This window comes from Grammomys surdaster, unplaced genomic scaffold (genome assembly GCF_004785775.1).
Source record: "Grammomys surdaster isolate TR1022 unplaced genomic scaffold, NIH_TR_1.0 129, whole genome shotgun sequence".
In the NCBI taxonomy this organism is placed as follows: Eukaryota; Metazoa; Chordata; class Mammalia; order Rodentia; family Muridae; genus Grammomys; species Grammomys surdaster.
In genome coordinates, this window is record NW_021604587.1 from 3,397,616 (window position 1) to 3,413,873 (window position 16,258).

Consider the following 16,258-nt stretch of genomic DNA (forward strand, 5'->3'; position numbering starts at 1 on the left):
AGGGAGAGGAGGAGGGTGATAGGGAGGGGGAAGGGGAGAGAGAGGGGAAAGGGGAGAGGGAAGGGGAGAGAGACAGAGAGAGACACAGAGAGACAGAGAGAGAGAGAGACAGACAGACAGACACACACAGAGACAGAGAGACAGAGAGACAGAGGGAGAGGGAGAGATAGAGGGAGAGGGAGAGGGAGAGGGAAGGGAGAGGGAATAGGAAACGAAATGACCTCAACTTGGATCTCTAATATTCCTCAGAATCTAAGCACAAGAAGGAAGATGAGGTCCTGACACAGGACTCTGAGAGAGCGGGAGGACGGGGTTGATTAAATAAAGCTGTGCTCAGTGTGAGCTTGTGCCAGCGAGGGCCGAGTCTCTCTCCACTATTCTCAGCTGCTTCACTTTGGCACTGGATTAGGAAGCCAGTCTCACAGCCATGAAATTGTACAGTCACAGTTTACCTCCTTGTTCCTTAGTAGCATCAACTCTGAAAGTGGAGCTACAAAGAGTAGCGTCTAAAGTATGGCTCTACCACAGGGGAGCAGATTTAATTTCTTGAGCAAAGTGAGCAACACAGAAAAGGGGCTTTGAAAATGACTTTGAGGAGTGAAGACGGCTGGCGCACATTTCAGCTTTGATGTCCATTTCTGAGTCAGGGGTGGGCTGTTTCTTCTCCCAAGTCAGCAGCATCTCTGGATGTTTTCTATATGTTGTTCTATCACCGTTTGTTCAGAATAGAGCCCCAGGGATGTGTTTATCTATTCACTTAGAGCATGTGTGTTGGGTGCTAAGTCATTTTGTGCCAGGGTAGGTCACAGCTGTGAAGTAAGAAGATGATTTCTTTCTGTGGCCATCATATACTTATGAAGTCGATGACAGGGAGGCACAACAGGGTGGCAAGTGTCAGGGTCCTTTCAAAGGACTTGCTTTGGAGTTCTTTGGAGAGAAGAAGTAACTGTGCTATATTTCAGACCTATAGGTAAACATTCACATTTGTTCTCATTGCATAGAAAACAAAAGCATACATTTACAATAGAAAAAAATCCATCTAGAAAAATACAATTTTAATTTGGTGGACTTCCTTCATGTGTGTGTGTGTTTATGGAAATGTGTTTACCTACAAACAAATCTCTGTTTGCAAGTAGTAATTGTTTCTTCACTCAAGAATATATGTGTATTTATATGTAAGTATATAGATATGTGATATATATAATGTATAAGTATTCAATGTATAACATAAATTCTATATGCATATATAAACAGTTATATTAAAGCAAGTGTAGTGTCTATACACATGATGGTCTTAGTGATGACTATGAACCAGGCACTGAGGATAGACATCCTGAATGGCTGTACAGAAGGATGGCTCAGGTGGGGCAGAGCAAGACTAAGTGACTATGGAGCTTGGTTTCAGAGTGGAGCTTGATTTCAAACCCATGAACTGGTTCTGTAACTTCCCGTTTAATATTTTCAGACTGTAGATGGTGGCTGTGGTTGGCCACAATTAACCTTGAGTGAGCGAAACCACAGAAAGTGAAACTGCAGATGGAGGGAGTGCGTTTTTTTTTCCTAAGGAGATAATCTACTAACAAGTAGTAATTTAACTTTGGCAGATCTACAGGAATCTGGATGGGTGTTTCTTTAATTAGATTTGGTAAGTACCTGTCAATGCTCCTGTTTTAGGGAAGGAGTGGGGAATCAGGAACAGTTCTGGTCGGAATTGTACTTGTTGCCTGCCCCTTCCCCCTTAGATATGGGGAGCAAGAAGCTCAGCAAGGCCTTGCATCCAAAAATGGCGCAGGCCTGGGAACTCCAGTGGCATCTTCCATGATGAGCTTTCAGCTTGATCATACTATACTTGCTCTGCCCAGCGGAACTGCACACACAAATGATTGTGACTGTGAATTGGACCAGTGCAGTCTTCATAAAACCAGCCAAAACATTTTGAAGGTCTAGCAAAGAATTCTTTGGGCTTTGCCCTCTTGTTTTCCTGATGGGTGGGGGTGAGATACATGGTTATGGGAACATTAAACATACAGGCCTGAAAGCTTTTATGTGTCTTGCCTCTTCCCTTTCAGCACGTCAGGGAGTGTCCCTGGCCAGGCCCATGAGGTAAGGCCCCAAGGACCAGTTTCTGCATGGCTCTGTGTCTCCTGTGGATGCTGCTATGCAAGGAGCAGGATGTTGAAGATGCAGGTACTGAACAGAGAAGAAGGGTGGGGGAGTGTGAACACAGGAAGCAGGGAGGTGTCCTCCAGAGCCATCTTGCACTGGGTGTTTCCAGCCTCGAAGAAACACCAGTGAAGTGGCTCTGCCCATGGGCACACACTGCTTGTTGACATGGGTCTACCTTAGAACAAGAGGTCCTGCAGCGTGACTCAGAGGCTAAGGGAGGACCTTCATCCTCCAAATGTATTTAGTAAAAGTGCTCACATTTCAATTCCTGGCCACATGCCCGCATCTTTAGACCTCTCACAGCAGAGCCCTGCCCATGGCAGACACTTCATACAAATATGTTTCTGCTTATAGAGAGACCCTTTGGAATTGAATAGTAACGCTAGCCAAGTGAAGAACATCTATCTGTGATCCCCAGAAATCTCCCTTCCTAAGCCCAAGTCAAGGACATCTTACAGGGTGGGTCGAACGGCGTGTAGGGGCCTTCATCGTCATCTTCATCCTCCTCCTCCTCTTCATCATTCTCGTTGTTCTCATTGTCTTCATTCTCATTCTCTGTCTCATTGTCAGCCTCAGCAACTATGTCGTCCCTCCGGGTTCCGTTCACACCCCTGTCAGGGGCATTGCTGGGCCCTGTTCCGTTCTCCACTGTGTGCTTAATTGGGATTTTGATGGCCACTTCAGATTCCCCATTGGTATAAGCCCTGCTGTTTATCAGTCTTTGTCTCTAAAAATAGAAAGCGATCTGTCACTACAGTCACAGGGATGGAAATTACTCACACCAAAACTCGACCAGGTATGTCTTCCCCAGCACTGACAAAGAGGTGTGTCCAGAAGACTCCAGGGCAAAGGGTTAGGGAGTTTCTCAAAGCAGTAACAGACTTGTAGGGGGGTTGGTCTGGTGCTGCTATATATTCAAATGGCTAAGTACTATCCCCCAAGAGCTGGTACCCTCCCCCCCCACCCAACAAGGAGATCCTCACCTATACCAGCTTTTGTGGTGTAAACCTACACACCTTTCCAAGTAATCCCTGATTGGTTAATAAAGATGCCTATAGCCTGGGCTGGGCAGAAGAGAGGGAGGAGGAGTGAAGGGTAGAGGGCTTGGAGGTCTCAGGCAGGGACTATGAGGAGGATGAGGAGGAAGGAGGAGGAAGTTGTCATAGGATAGCTTGGCTTGTGAGCGCATGGCCATGAGGGCTGGCCTGATGGAGTAGGAACAGCCCAGGTGGAACATGGCAAATGGTATCTTGGGGAATCACCACAGGGAAGTAGACAAAATAGCACAAAGGCTTGATATCTGCTCAGTTCTAGTGTTCGAAAGCCTTTTATAAATACAAAGGCTTCTGTGCCTTTTCTCTGGGAATGATATGGCTGCTCTGAAGTGGGGTAGAAACCCTTAAATAGATATTTAAAGACAACAAGGGTGTATAACAACTGTCATGATGGTAATAACCACAGCACAGATTTAGATGCTTTCCCTTTGGGAAGGAAAATCAACCTTTTATGATCCACTGGAACATTTCAAATTCTCTTTGGGAAAATTTCTACATCTGGGGTGTGCAGTTTTTTGACATCTATGTGCTGTGACATTCTTTTTTCTCCATACTGTGGAAACCGTTGTTCTATGTTCAAGAAGCTACTGCCTCGCTTGGACTACTGTGTTGGTGAGGCTGCCACTCCAGGAAAAGGCAAAAGCTCGGGTTTGTTTTAAACTACGGTGATTTTTATTTAGCAACTTTGATACAAGTTTATGAGGAGATTTATTCAAGTGGAAGAAAACAGGTCAGGGCTGGGGATACAGCTTAGCTGGTAGAGTACTTATCTAGCAAAAATGAGATGCTAGGTACTCCATAAACTGAAAATGTAGCACATGCTTGTAGTTCCAGCACTCAGAAGTTCAAGACACTCATTGGCTATGTAGAAAGCTTGAGGCCAGCCTGGGCTGTGTGAGACCCTGTCTCAAAAAAGGTCAGTAGAGGGGACTAAGCTGTGTCCCTCAATATGCAGTGGGAAGTGGCAGGTGGATGGGGGATAGGTGGTTCAGTGGGCAAAGATGCTGGGTAAGGGCTGAAGGATAGATTTACGTTAAACTCTCACCCAGGTGCTGCATCTTTAAAATCATGAAGTCTCCCCTCCCCTCCCTTCCCCTCCCCTCCCTCCCCTCCCCTCACGCTCCACCCCTCTCTGCCCTGCCCCTCCCCTCCCCTCCCCACCCTTTCCCTTCCCTTCCCTTCCCCTCCCATTATCCACTATGCTTTCCCGGATACCTCATTGATCAACATTCGACTGGCCATGGAGAGCCGGGTCTTGGGAGGAAAGTGGCTTGTGATCATAATTCGAAGGCCGGCCTCAGAGAAAGAAAGCTGGTGTGGGTAGGCAGACAGCAGCTCATCCACCATGATCACGGATGCTTTGCGGTGGAAGTTGGCTAGGGAAATGTGAACGAGAACATACAGTAGCAGGGAGCCCAGAAGAGAGTCACGTACCTATTCCTCTTCCTTTTGCTTCTCTCCACCTCACTCCTTCATGGCTTTGCATCTACTCATCCATCTATCTATTGGTCCATTTATCCATTTATCTGTCCATCCATCCATCCATCCATCCATCCATCCATCCATCCATCCATCCATCTGTCCATCCATCCATCCATCCATCCATCCATCCATCCATCCATTTACCTCCCCTTCCTTTCCTTCTCTTCCTCTCCTTCCGCCTTTCCTTTCCCATCATCCTTTTCTTCTCCCTTTCTTTCCTTTCTCCTATCTATCCATAGAAGTTTGTGAAGATCAAAATTAGGGATCATACTTAAGTCACAGGTCGTGTTTAATAATTCATTTGAAATGACTTGGGATTATTCAAACACCACTCATCAATATGGCAAGAGTGAGCAGGGTAAGAGAATCCCTCCTAGGCCTCAAAGAGTTATTTTCCCAGCGCTAAGATCTGGGTCACAGGAAAGACCCCAATAACCTTTAGTAAGCATCGTGTCCATGCATGAGAACCCAAAGCATTGGTACATGCCGCAGAGCTGACTGTGTTCCAGTTGGAGGCTATGGTGTGCATGCATCCTGTGAGCAGAGTGGATGGGGGTGCGAGCTGTTCACATATAGAGGACTAGTGTTCAGGAGGAGGCTTGAGACACGCCTTACAAAATATGAAGCATTCCACTGAGGCCTGAGCCCTCTCTCTTTGGAATAGCACTGCACACAAATCCCTCACAGGTACTTGGCTACAGCCACTTGTAGTTCTCACTCCCATTTTCCAGGGAAACCATTAAAAGGTTTATCATCATCATCACCATCACCATCACCATCACCATCACCATCACCATCACCATCACCATTGTCCTCTCTGATCTATGCCAGATACTCTGCGCACCAAGCCACTTCCTCAGGCCCAGCATTAATAGCATTCAGCTTTTTTTGTGCTCCCTGCCCCACCATACGTTATAAAGTTCTCAGAAGAGAGAAACTAAAGAAAATCCTCCCACAGAATGGGAATGGTACTAAATAACATCAAAGTCTTCCATTAAGCATACATATAGTCCTTCAGAAAACTATATCAAGTATCTCATTTCAAAATACAATAAATTATTGAGTCTAAAGCTAGAGATATGGTTGAAATAACCTGTACAGCTTCTAATTTATTTATTTTTGTTGTTTCTCTGCAAAGTGACCATCTAGGACACAGTTAAAAGAGAAAAAAATTTTAAAAGTTAAATGAAAAAGGAAATACATTCATGGCAAAATTACATGATATTTTTCTATGTCTCATATGAATAATGTTTTTTATCGGAGAGCACCATGTGACTTCCTCTAACATCATATGAATAGCATGATAGTTTTATAAGAGCCTATTAAATAGAAGAATTACTTTGAAAACAAAGGTAATTTTCTTGCTCCTTCTGTAGTTTGGAACCTGAGTTAATGCAGTCTGGAAGTGAATTTGGATATATGTGATAATAACCAGTGATGCCAGTTGCTCTGAAGCATTGTCTTCCACCCTTCTGCGTAGTTAACTGACTTCCTCATTACAGAAATGATGCCCATCCATCGGGCTCAGAGGGGCTAAGTAACTTTTCATGGCTGCACAGCCTCAATCCTCTACCTCAAAACTCATGTTCTTCTCTCCTGGCCCTGCTGGTCCTATCTTCCCATATCACCTTCATAGAATGGGTTTCCTGGGCATTTCAATGGATCCAGGTATGGCGCAGGAGGCAGGGCAGGAGAGCTGGCTCTCTGTTTTCTCAGGGCTTGTTAGACAGACTCACACTGTGCAGCCTGCCCTGGACTCAGGATCTGCTAGTTACCTTTCTTGAGTAGCACCACAGTGGCGTCACAGTTGCTGCTGTCGTCAATTTCAGTGTTGTTGGCCAATCCGTTGACCATGTTTCCGGCACCTTTCGTCCTCCTTTCGAAGCACTGGTGTATGCACGCATTGTATCTGAGCAAGCAGTAAACAGAAGGAGTCCGTCAGCACCCACGCTCTCCTCTGCCTGACTCCATGCCTCCTCTCTTCCTTTCTGGACACACCTGGTAAGGCCCCATGACCGAGCCTCATGGTCTGCACACTACAGCTGGATGATTATCTAGACCTACTTGTCTTTGGCTTCTTGCAGGGAGATATTTTGTTGCTAGAATCTCTGTTACTGTGTACCCTCACTTTAGGTCCAGTTGGCTTGTGGCCTTATGACAACATTCTGTGCTCCAGTGCCCTGAAGGGATGATGAGGAGACACCAAGAAGCGCTTCTGGCATGCCCTAGTAGACTAGCATCCAAGCAAAGCAGTGTTTGCAGGGTGCTAGGATGTTTTTGGCAGGAAAATGCCCTGGTTCCTTTACTCTGAAGTGTTGCAGAGGAGATCTCAAAACACCAAGGGTGAAGGCAGGGATAGGAACGACAGAGCTACTACTGCACGTTCTCTCACTCAAGATCTTAATATTCATTGGTCATGGTATAGCCTCCTGAAGCTGCACCTCCACCCAGTTTGACTTCCAGCCCCACACAGGAATTCAGGCTGGGCCAGAAACCACTTAAAACCTTCTTCATCTCTTCCTCATCCCTTTTGCTTCCAGACAGGAGACACTCCCTCTCCACAGGCCCCTCCCACTGCATTCCTGTGCCTGGCTTTTCAGTCAATGCCTCCATGGAGGCATTAACCATAGGAACTTCCTAACTACATGGTTGAGACAGGGTGTGGTAGAGGATGGATGTTCTGAGTTTGAACCTTCTCTTGCATGGACTTCATCCTGAATACTCTTGGAGCCTGTGGCTGTTCCCTTTTGGCAAAGGGAGAACAGGGAACTAGTCAAGAGTGATAGATGTAGGCTCTGAAAAGGCACAGACAGTGAATCCTGGGAGATTCTTGGGATTTCTAAGTGGGAAAGAATTTGAACATCACTATTTTGTAGCACGTGTGAAATAATGGCTCCGGATGTTACGCATCAATGGCTGCCACCACCACAGAGGGAAAGGTGACGTAGACGTGCCTCCTGATGGTATAACTGACATAGTATAGCCTGATGCAAATCCAATGCAGATGTATAGGACACACAGAGACCAATGGAACTGGCCTCTGATAGAGCATGGACTTGGACTGCAGTAATAATTTCCAAACCATAGGCATCTCTTTAGGCTAACAACTAAATTCTGCTGAAAAATAAATTGCAAGAACACACACACAAATTTACACTGCATGCACATACACACACACACGCATTCACACTGCATGCATACACACACACATACATTCATACTGCATGCATACACACACACACACAAAAATTCACACTGCATGCACACACACACATGCATTCACACTGCATGCATACACACACACATGCATTCATACTACATGCATACACACACACATATGCATTCACACTGCATGCATGCATACACACACACACACATATACACATACACACACACACACACACACACACACACACACACACACACACAAAGAAGCCAGAGGAACAATTATAGGCAGAAAGAACTACAAAGCATGCTGCTCCCAAGAATAATTTTAAACATCATTCATTTTGATTATCATTTGAAAAACATTTACAATATTTATGAGACCCTTAAAAATACCTGAAAAGTAGGACAGATTGATACTTTTGGAAGTCAAAATACCGAGTAGGTATTTGGGATATTGAATTAGCATTCATATTTTAGACAATACAATAGTAATTGTGGCTAGGATAAAGATAAGTCCTTTTAGAAACACATGTGAAAATCTTCAAGGATGAACCATGAAGTGATGCCCAAGGCTTCAAAATTATGTGGAGGGAGGGAAACAGATCTACATGGAGCAAGGCTGGGCTGATGGCTTCGGGGATGAAGGTGAATACACAGGGCTTGTCATTCTGTCAACTTTTGTTTGTTTTAAACATTCATCTAATAGAAAGGTTCCCAGCTTTCCAGGTTCAGTATGACTACCTTTCCTTATGACAGGGACAAAGTCAGTGGCTTTTTGTTTCTTTTTTTCAAGGTCTTACTGTGTAGTCTCACAGTAATCTGGAACACAATACTCTGGACATGCAATCCTCCTGTCTCAGAAGAAGCAGTGTTTGTGCTATCTTAACTCAGAAACTATTTTCCCCATGAAGATACGGACTTACCCAAGGGTTTGTTCTCGAAGTATAACAGCATCTTATTAATTTATTGATACTTTAATACCATATAATGAAGGCTTTTTAAAAATTTAGTTTCCAGTGATGGCTTTTTTGAAACCAGATATTATACTGATAACTAACTGTTTACATTCTGCCCTGATAAAAACCTTTGAAATAGGAGGTATTATTTTGCAGAAAAGGAGATCAATATTAAAAATGGCTGAATAATTTAGCCACACTCCCAAGGCTACTCAGTGGCTGGGTGAGAGCTGCCCCTCAGGATGAATGGGAAGCGGTTAAACTCTTACCCCCAAGACGAATCAAATAACCTCATCTACAAACTTCCCTCCAGAGACGTGACCAGGATGAATAGAGGTAAGTTCTTGCCAAGGTTGCAAGTGTGGTACATAGCCTGGATGGTTTCTACCTATCTGGCAAGTCCAAAATGGCTTTTGGATTTTCAGGCAGAATGCTTAAAGTTATTTTAAAGCTATCTAGATCCCAGGGGCAGCTGAAGAGTCTAATACATGCCGTGTGGGGTTTCCTTTTTTTTCCATGGCTGTGGCTCTGTTTTATATTTTTAATTGAATGTTTTAAATTTTGTGCTTGCTCCCTGAAGCTATTTTATTGTGAAGCATGCAATTTTATAAATCAGATTTTATAAAAACCCAATGATTAGAGTCTCTGATTGCAGAGAGGGACGGCCTAAAGAGCAGAGATTTCAATTTAGAACTTAGTGTGGAATTTATGCAGAGGATTCCATGAAGCTGTTATTCGCAGTTTTATTTGTGTCCTGCTGCTTTGAACATCTGGAATGGTGGGAAAGCCGAGGCCTCAGTAGAAACAATCTCTTTAGCTGCTATATATTTGGTGTGACTCAGGGTAGAGGCTCTCTTGTTACCTTAATGTCTACAAGTCTGTTGTGCAGCTTGTGTGCTTTATGGTGACCGAGTGAGAGGGTGCCGTGACCACAGAGAAACCTTGCTGGCAATGTTCCTCAATTCCCCTTTCTGTTAGATTCCATCTGTGTTTGAAGACTGTATCATTTTGCAAAGCCTCTATTAAATATGGTACACACAACTGTCACAACTAGGACTTGAGAACCAAGATGCTCAGCACAGAGGAGACCCTGTGAGGCAATGGTGGAATCACTGAAGGACCAGGTTCTCAAAAGGGAACAAGAGGATTCTTGACTCTAGAAACCCAAACTTTGAGCTTCCAAAATAATTTCTTTAGAAGGTGAAATAATTAAGTGGAAGACAGGGAGAGAAGCATTGAGAACCACTGAAGACATCCCCTCTGTGGCATTGACTCTCTTCATAGGTCTGCCATTTGAAGCAAAGAAGAGTAAGACAGCTGCTCCAACTTAAGCGTTGTCTTCAGAGGCCAGAAGCTTTGGTAAGCCTTTGGGTCAGTTATGTTAACTGTGGGAGATCAGCAATTAGTAATTCCAGTGGGAGGTAATTAATTACACTATGTGTGACTTCTCACTTCCCCATCAGTTTCTTTGTAACAATTCCAAGCCAGGATATGCTGCAGGGAGGTCCTACTCTAGAAATGACACATCCAGCAAGAAGATTCAGAGCCGACCATTGGACAGCTCCTCCACTAATCTCGGGACGCCATATTGAATAGATGGTTAGTGAGCTGCTTGTGGCCCACCCTGGACACCACTTAGGCCAGCTCCTGGTTTTGTTGCTAATGTGATGTTTGGCTGTATTCATACTGGGTTGTCCCAGCAGGTCTCTCAGGCCCTGGTGGCCAAAATGAACGCTTTTCCACATCTTTTCAGAAAAAAAAATACAGTGTTCATTCTAGACTGCTGTCTGGCATGTCCAAGCTGACAAGCACTGAGCTGTCCCTACTTTCCTTCCCCTAGAGGTGGCTACCAATGCTGGAGGAATGTAGGGGATGGTTGAGTTTAAGAGACAGCTCAACAGGGGAGGAGATCTACATCTCTGTGAGCTACTAATCTCGGTGACTCTACATGGGAACCTGAACGGCATGTTCAAGAAATGTGCTTTGATTTTATTTATAGAACAGCAAGCAGGACTATCATTCTTGATACACAAAGTAATCTGCCTTAACTCCAGAAGGAAGAAGTGGTAGCTTAAAAACACAAACAAGTTCTCGGTTTCTCTTTCCTTCCATAACTGAAATGTAGTCCTGAGTTATGCGTTGCCCTCGGTGACTCAGGTCTTATAAATAGAGCATGGCAAAAGTGATGGTGTGCATGTCTGAGGAGGGGTTAGGAAAGGCATGGAGGGATGCCCTGCCCTCTGCCTCTCTCTCTGGAATCACCAGCTGTAGAGATAACCTCTTATAAGCATCAATAAAAAATGTCAATCAAAAAGCTGAGGACCAATGAGTCGAGGCAGGAAATAGGAAGTGGGACACTGGTAGGAAGAGAGGATTCTGGGAGGTGCGTGAGAATAAAACGAGACGAGACAGGAGACAGACTGAGGAGAGGATGTAAACCAGCAGGCTAATAAAAGCTAAAAGCTCAGCTGTCAGATCCTGCACGTGTTTTACTTACTTCATGATGATGATATAGACGAGGTACATCAGCACTAGGACTAGAGATTCCCACCTGCACAGGAAGAAGTACAATTAGAGAAGGCAAGCCCAGCAGTCTTGTCAAGCCAGTCATGGCAAGCCATGTCAGCCAGTGCTGGAAGCATCTGACGCCTATGGCCAGGATGGCAAGGCAGACCAGTTACACACATTCCTAGTCTGTGCAAGTGTTTCATGTCACATAGGTCTTTTCTCCTCACCTGAGTGGATGATGCCTCTTTGGTATTCACTTACCAGGAAGAGCTCTAAGGAAAGGGGCAGGCATTTGTGTAAATATTCTGGAGTTTAATTACTCACAGGGGCTACCCAGATCTACTTACAGAAAACAAAAACACCAGAGGAACTGACAGGGGCACTGGGCAGCAGTGGTGAGGGGCAGAGGTCTTGGCTACAGAGGTGTATTGCCAGAAAGAGAAAGGGAGAAGAAAGAGATAAGGAGAGTTGAGGAGGGAATCTGGTAGTGTCAAGAGAGAGAGAGAGAGAGAGAGAGAGAGAGAGAGAGAGAGAGAGAAAGAGAGAAGGAGGAAGAGAGAGAGAGGAGAGAGGGAGGGGGAGGGTGTCAGCAGGAAGAGTGAGAATGAGTGAGAGGGGTTTGGGCATGGTAGACAACAGTGGCTGGTGCCTGTAACTCTCAAGAGTGCACTACATAGTGAGTTCTAGGTCAGTTTGGAGTATGGAGTGAGATCCTACATCCAAAAGCAAAAATAGAAAACCCAAACCAAAGCAGAGAAAGCACAAGAGAGGAAAGGAAGGAAAACAACTGAGAGACGGGGACTGTCCTTGGGCCTGTTAGGACCTCGATCCCTTCATTTTCTTCCTTTAGTAACTTCCAGCTAAAGCTCATGGACTTGTGGTTTGGACCCCTGCTTAGCTGCAGGTTTAAACTAGTTGAAGGATCATGTTTGGTTTGGAGAGAAGGGAACGGAACTGGGGAGGTCTGAGGAGGAAGTTCCAGCTTCCTTAGCCTTTTGATCCCAGAGAAATTATGTATTTCGGTTATATAAAGAATACACAGAGGTCTTAATGCTGTTCTTTTTTTTTTTTAAATGGGAAACATGGGGGTATTCAGGTAGGTTTGCCTTGGGAAGGGGCTAGAATACAATTGGATACAACAGTCATTTGCACCCTCATGTTTATTGTGGCACATATAGAAACCAGCCAGCTGCCCACCAGCAGAAGAATAGATACAGAAATCGTGGTGCATATATATGTGTATCTATACATATACATACAATATATACCATAGACATATATTAATTAGCCATAAACATGAATGAAACTCCATTGTTTTCAGGGAAATGGATGAGACTAGAGGTCATATCAAGCAAAATAAGCCATATTCAAAAAGATAAATATCATGTTTTCCTCATATGTGGACTATAGGTAAAAAATAAGACATAAAAGTAAAGTGAGACTAACAGTTGGGAAAAGAGCGATGGGAGGCAGGAAGAGGCCAAGGTTATAATTGGATGAATGTGACCGAAGTATATGACGTGTATTGTACCAGAAAGTAATAACAAAGCCCATTATTTTACATCACCAATACAGACAAACTGAAATGGGGCGGTCATGGAAACCCTGTGTCCACACAGAGTGCTCCCAGGCCTCCTTAAGATGACTTTGCTAGCATGGATTTATCCTTGTAGAAAGCACTTGGAGCATGAGAGGCCTCAGGGCATCCAACTGTCCTAGGTTCAGCCATAGTTCTTGGCTTCAGTCTCCAGGAAGATGCCTCTACTCTGACCCCTGTTGCCTCACTCCAGAAGTAAGCACTCATGTAAAGGGAACTTCACGGTTAAGTTCTTTCCAAGAAAGGTGCATTTTAGTGTCAGATTACTGGAAAAGAAGCAAATTCAGTGGCCAGGTCTCTCTCCTTTCTCTTTCCTCTTTCTTTCCTTCCTTCCTTCCTTCCTTCCTTCCTTCCTTCCTTCCTTCCTTCCTTCCTTCCTTATTTAAAAATCCCTTTGTCATATTGTATCTTAAGACTTCCCTCAAATTGCAACCTTTCTCTCGCAGCCTCTGGAGTGCTAGGATCACAGGTGTGGACCATATTGTCCAGCTTAGATCCACTACTTCCTAACCACTCTTTCAATCTTTCTTGGTCATTTTTCAGGATCACCCAAATGTGAGAAACCCCATTCCTGCCTACATTGCTGGTTTCTGGTGTAGGCTTGCCAAAGCCTTTCCCACCCTGAACACACTGGCCTACTGAGGCCTCTGTGGTCTCTCTTGGCTCCTTTGCCGAGGTGATGATCAGGGGTCCTCATGGTTCCCTCTACATATCCCTTTTCTGCTGTGAAAATCTCAAAATGACCTCTGACAACACGTCCACTGCCTGCCCACTCGCCAGGGAGAACCTGTAGGTCAGCACTGTCTGCAGGTGTGTGCTGGATCCAGCTCGTAAGAGACCCCAGGTGGAGCAGATGGTATTCTCAGACATTCTGCCAGGGCTACTTCTGTCTCCCATAGTCACAACTTGAGGAACTCAAAGGAAGAAACCAGAACACCACTCTGAATATTTTAGTTTCTTCTTGAGCCTTTGGAATACTTCAGCTCCCTTCTGACACCGTGGCCTTAGCTGACCTGCTATCATGGATCCACAGGCCTTGTCCTGCACAATGAGCTAATAGATGTTTCTCTCACGTTTTCAGTTCTACTCGAAGTGTCTTTTGAATATTCCTTCCCTATTTCTTGCCCAGGAAGAAAACTCTACTGTACTGAGGCAACAACTGATCTCAAGAAAGGAACATCCCACCTTCAGTTTCTAGGATCAATAACAATTGGTCTAAAGTTGTAATTGTTACTCCTGTCCCAGCCATCATGTTACTAAAGACATGTAAGATGAAAGGGTCTGAGAAAGGCATCTAAGTCTCTTATTCTTCCCTCTTGTATTTAACACAGACATGATGGCTAGACTTACAGTAGCCATTTTAGGACTATTAGGAAAGGGAAGGAGAAACATCCCTGGTGTACCTGAGATACAAGATGGTTAGTTTGTAAAAATTGTCTTCCAATTCTTGCTTGAACATAAACACAGAGCACAACAAGCTTTAAGAATGGTCAAGGAATCTCATTCAGGTATGGTGGCAACACTTTTTTTTAAAAAAAAATACAGTTATCCCTGTTTATCTGCAGGTTCTACTTCTGTAACTTAATAAACTACAAGTTGAAAAATATTTTAAAAATTTTATCTGTACTGAACACACACTGATGCCTTAAGAAAACAGTATTTCCATCATGGTTCCTTTTAGCATCAACTTGACATAATCTAGAACCACCTGAGAAGGATGTCTAGGTAGGCATGCTGTGAGGAAGATGACCTAGAGTAATGGGATGAGATGCCCACTGTAGGTGGCAGTTGATACTGGACTGTATAAGATGGAGTAACTGAATTTAACACTAGAATGCAGCATTCATTCACAGCTCTCTGCTTCCGATGGTAGATACAATGTCACCAATTCTCTGAGGATTCTGCTGCTGTGACTTCTCTGCTAGTCTGTACTAGAAATGTGAGCTAAAATAAACCCAATGATCCCCAAAGTTGCTTTTGTCAGATTATTTTATCACAGCAGTAGGAAATTAAACTAAGACAATTTCATGAACAATCTAGTGCAGTGGTTCTCAACCTTTCTAACGCTATGACCCTTTAATATAGTTCCTCATGAACCCAACCATAAAATTATTTTTGTCACTATTTCATAACTGCAATTTTGTTTGCTACTGTCATTGTGATGTAAATATCTGACAAGCAGGATGGTCTTAGGCAACTCCTGTGAAGGGTCGTTTGACCTCTCCCCAAAGGAGTTGAGACCCAAAGGTTGATAACTGTTGATCCAGTGTAACACTATATAATACATGAGAACACCTCAACCCTGCTATTTAAACAGCATTACATTGCATTGGTTATTAATGACCTGGAGGTGTCAAAGCATACAAAAGAAGGTGTGTAAATACCATGACAGTTTACATACAGACTTGAACAACCATAGATTCTGGTATCATATGCAGCCCTGAAACCAATTCTTCACAAACCCTGAGAGATCACTGCATTTGTATTTGGTGATATTCATTTTCTTATGAGCACTCTTGTTTCAAGATCAACACAGTTGCAATCAGTTTCCTTCTGAAGATATAAAGTGAGTTAATCACCTGCCTTAACATCTCTAGGAGCTGCAGGACTATCTTGCAACAGTGGAATTCAGCTTATAAGATATAACCAAACCCCTGCTGCAGCTTCACTGTGTATGCTGAAGAGTTTGGTTTTAAAGGGAAAGATCAGTTTCTTCCCACACACCCTTCCAGATAAGTCAATGCTTGGTAGGTAGGAAAGCAGGAGAAGTGAAGAGTGAAAGGCATATTCAAGTTCAATATATTTTGCATCTCCTAAAATGAGGAATTGAAATCCCTGGAATTCCCGGAGCAGCAAAGGGCCAGTAGTGCAGAGTTTAATTTCCCAGTCTCACTCATATGAGAAATTCTCTCTGTCAGCTCATGCATGCAGTCACAGTGATTACACAACAGGCTGGCACTCGGAACGATGGGACTAAGTGCCCTGGAAGCCCTTAGCTCAGGTCTTTGGAAGCAAACACTGAGAGATTTTTGATTCTACCATCCCCCAGGACTAGCACCAAGTTGCACACCACTTGTGACACACATCTGTGGCCCTCCTGGTTCTGTCCATGTTCCCGGTTGCATGTGAAGGACTGTTGGTGTTCAGAATATAGGCACTAAGGGCTTGTTTCTGTGCAGAATCTAGAATCTCTTATAAAAGATTTTGGGCTCTATCCTAGAATTGGTTTACCTAACATCACAAGGAAAGAGGAGAGGAGGGAGGGAAGGAGAGAGAGAGAGAGAGAGAGAGAGAGAGAGAGAGAGAGAGAGAGAGAGAGAGAGAGA

The 16,258-nt window shown here is 44.1% G+C and overlaps 1 protein-coding gene across 2 annotated transcripts in view; it reads right to left on the reverse strand.

Moving 5' to 3' along the window:
* Positions 1-16,258, reverse strand: part of Slc24a3 (solute carrier family 24 member 3) — a 478,143-nt gene that overhangs the window by 28,065 nt on the left and 433,820 nt on the right. For both annotated transcript variants that reach the window (XM_028754967.1, XM_028754975.1), the window contains exons 9-12: positions 11,325-11,378; positions 6,479-6,612; positions 4,437-4,597; positions 2,623-2,893 (exon numbers count right to left, since the gene is read on the reverse strand). In XM_028754967.1, coding sequence (XP_028610800.1) covers positions 2,623-2,893; positions 4,437-4,597; positions 6,479-6,612; positions 11,325-11,378 — 620 coding nt within the window. The remainder of the gene's footprint in view (positions 1-2,622; positions 2,894-4,436; positions 4,598-6,478; positions 6,613-11,324; positions 11,379-16,258) is intronic.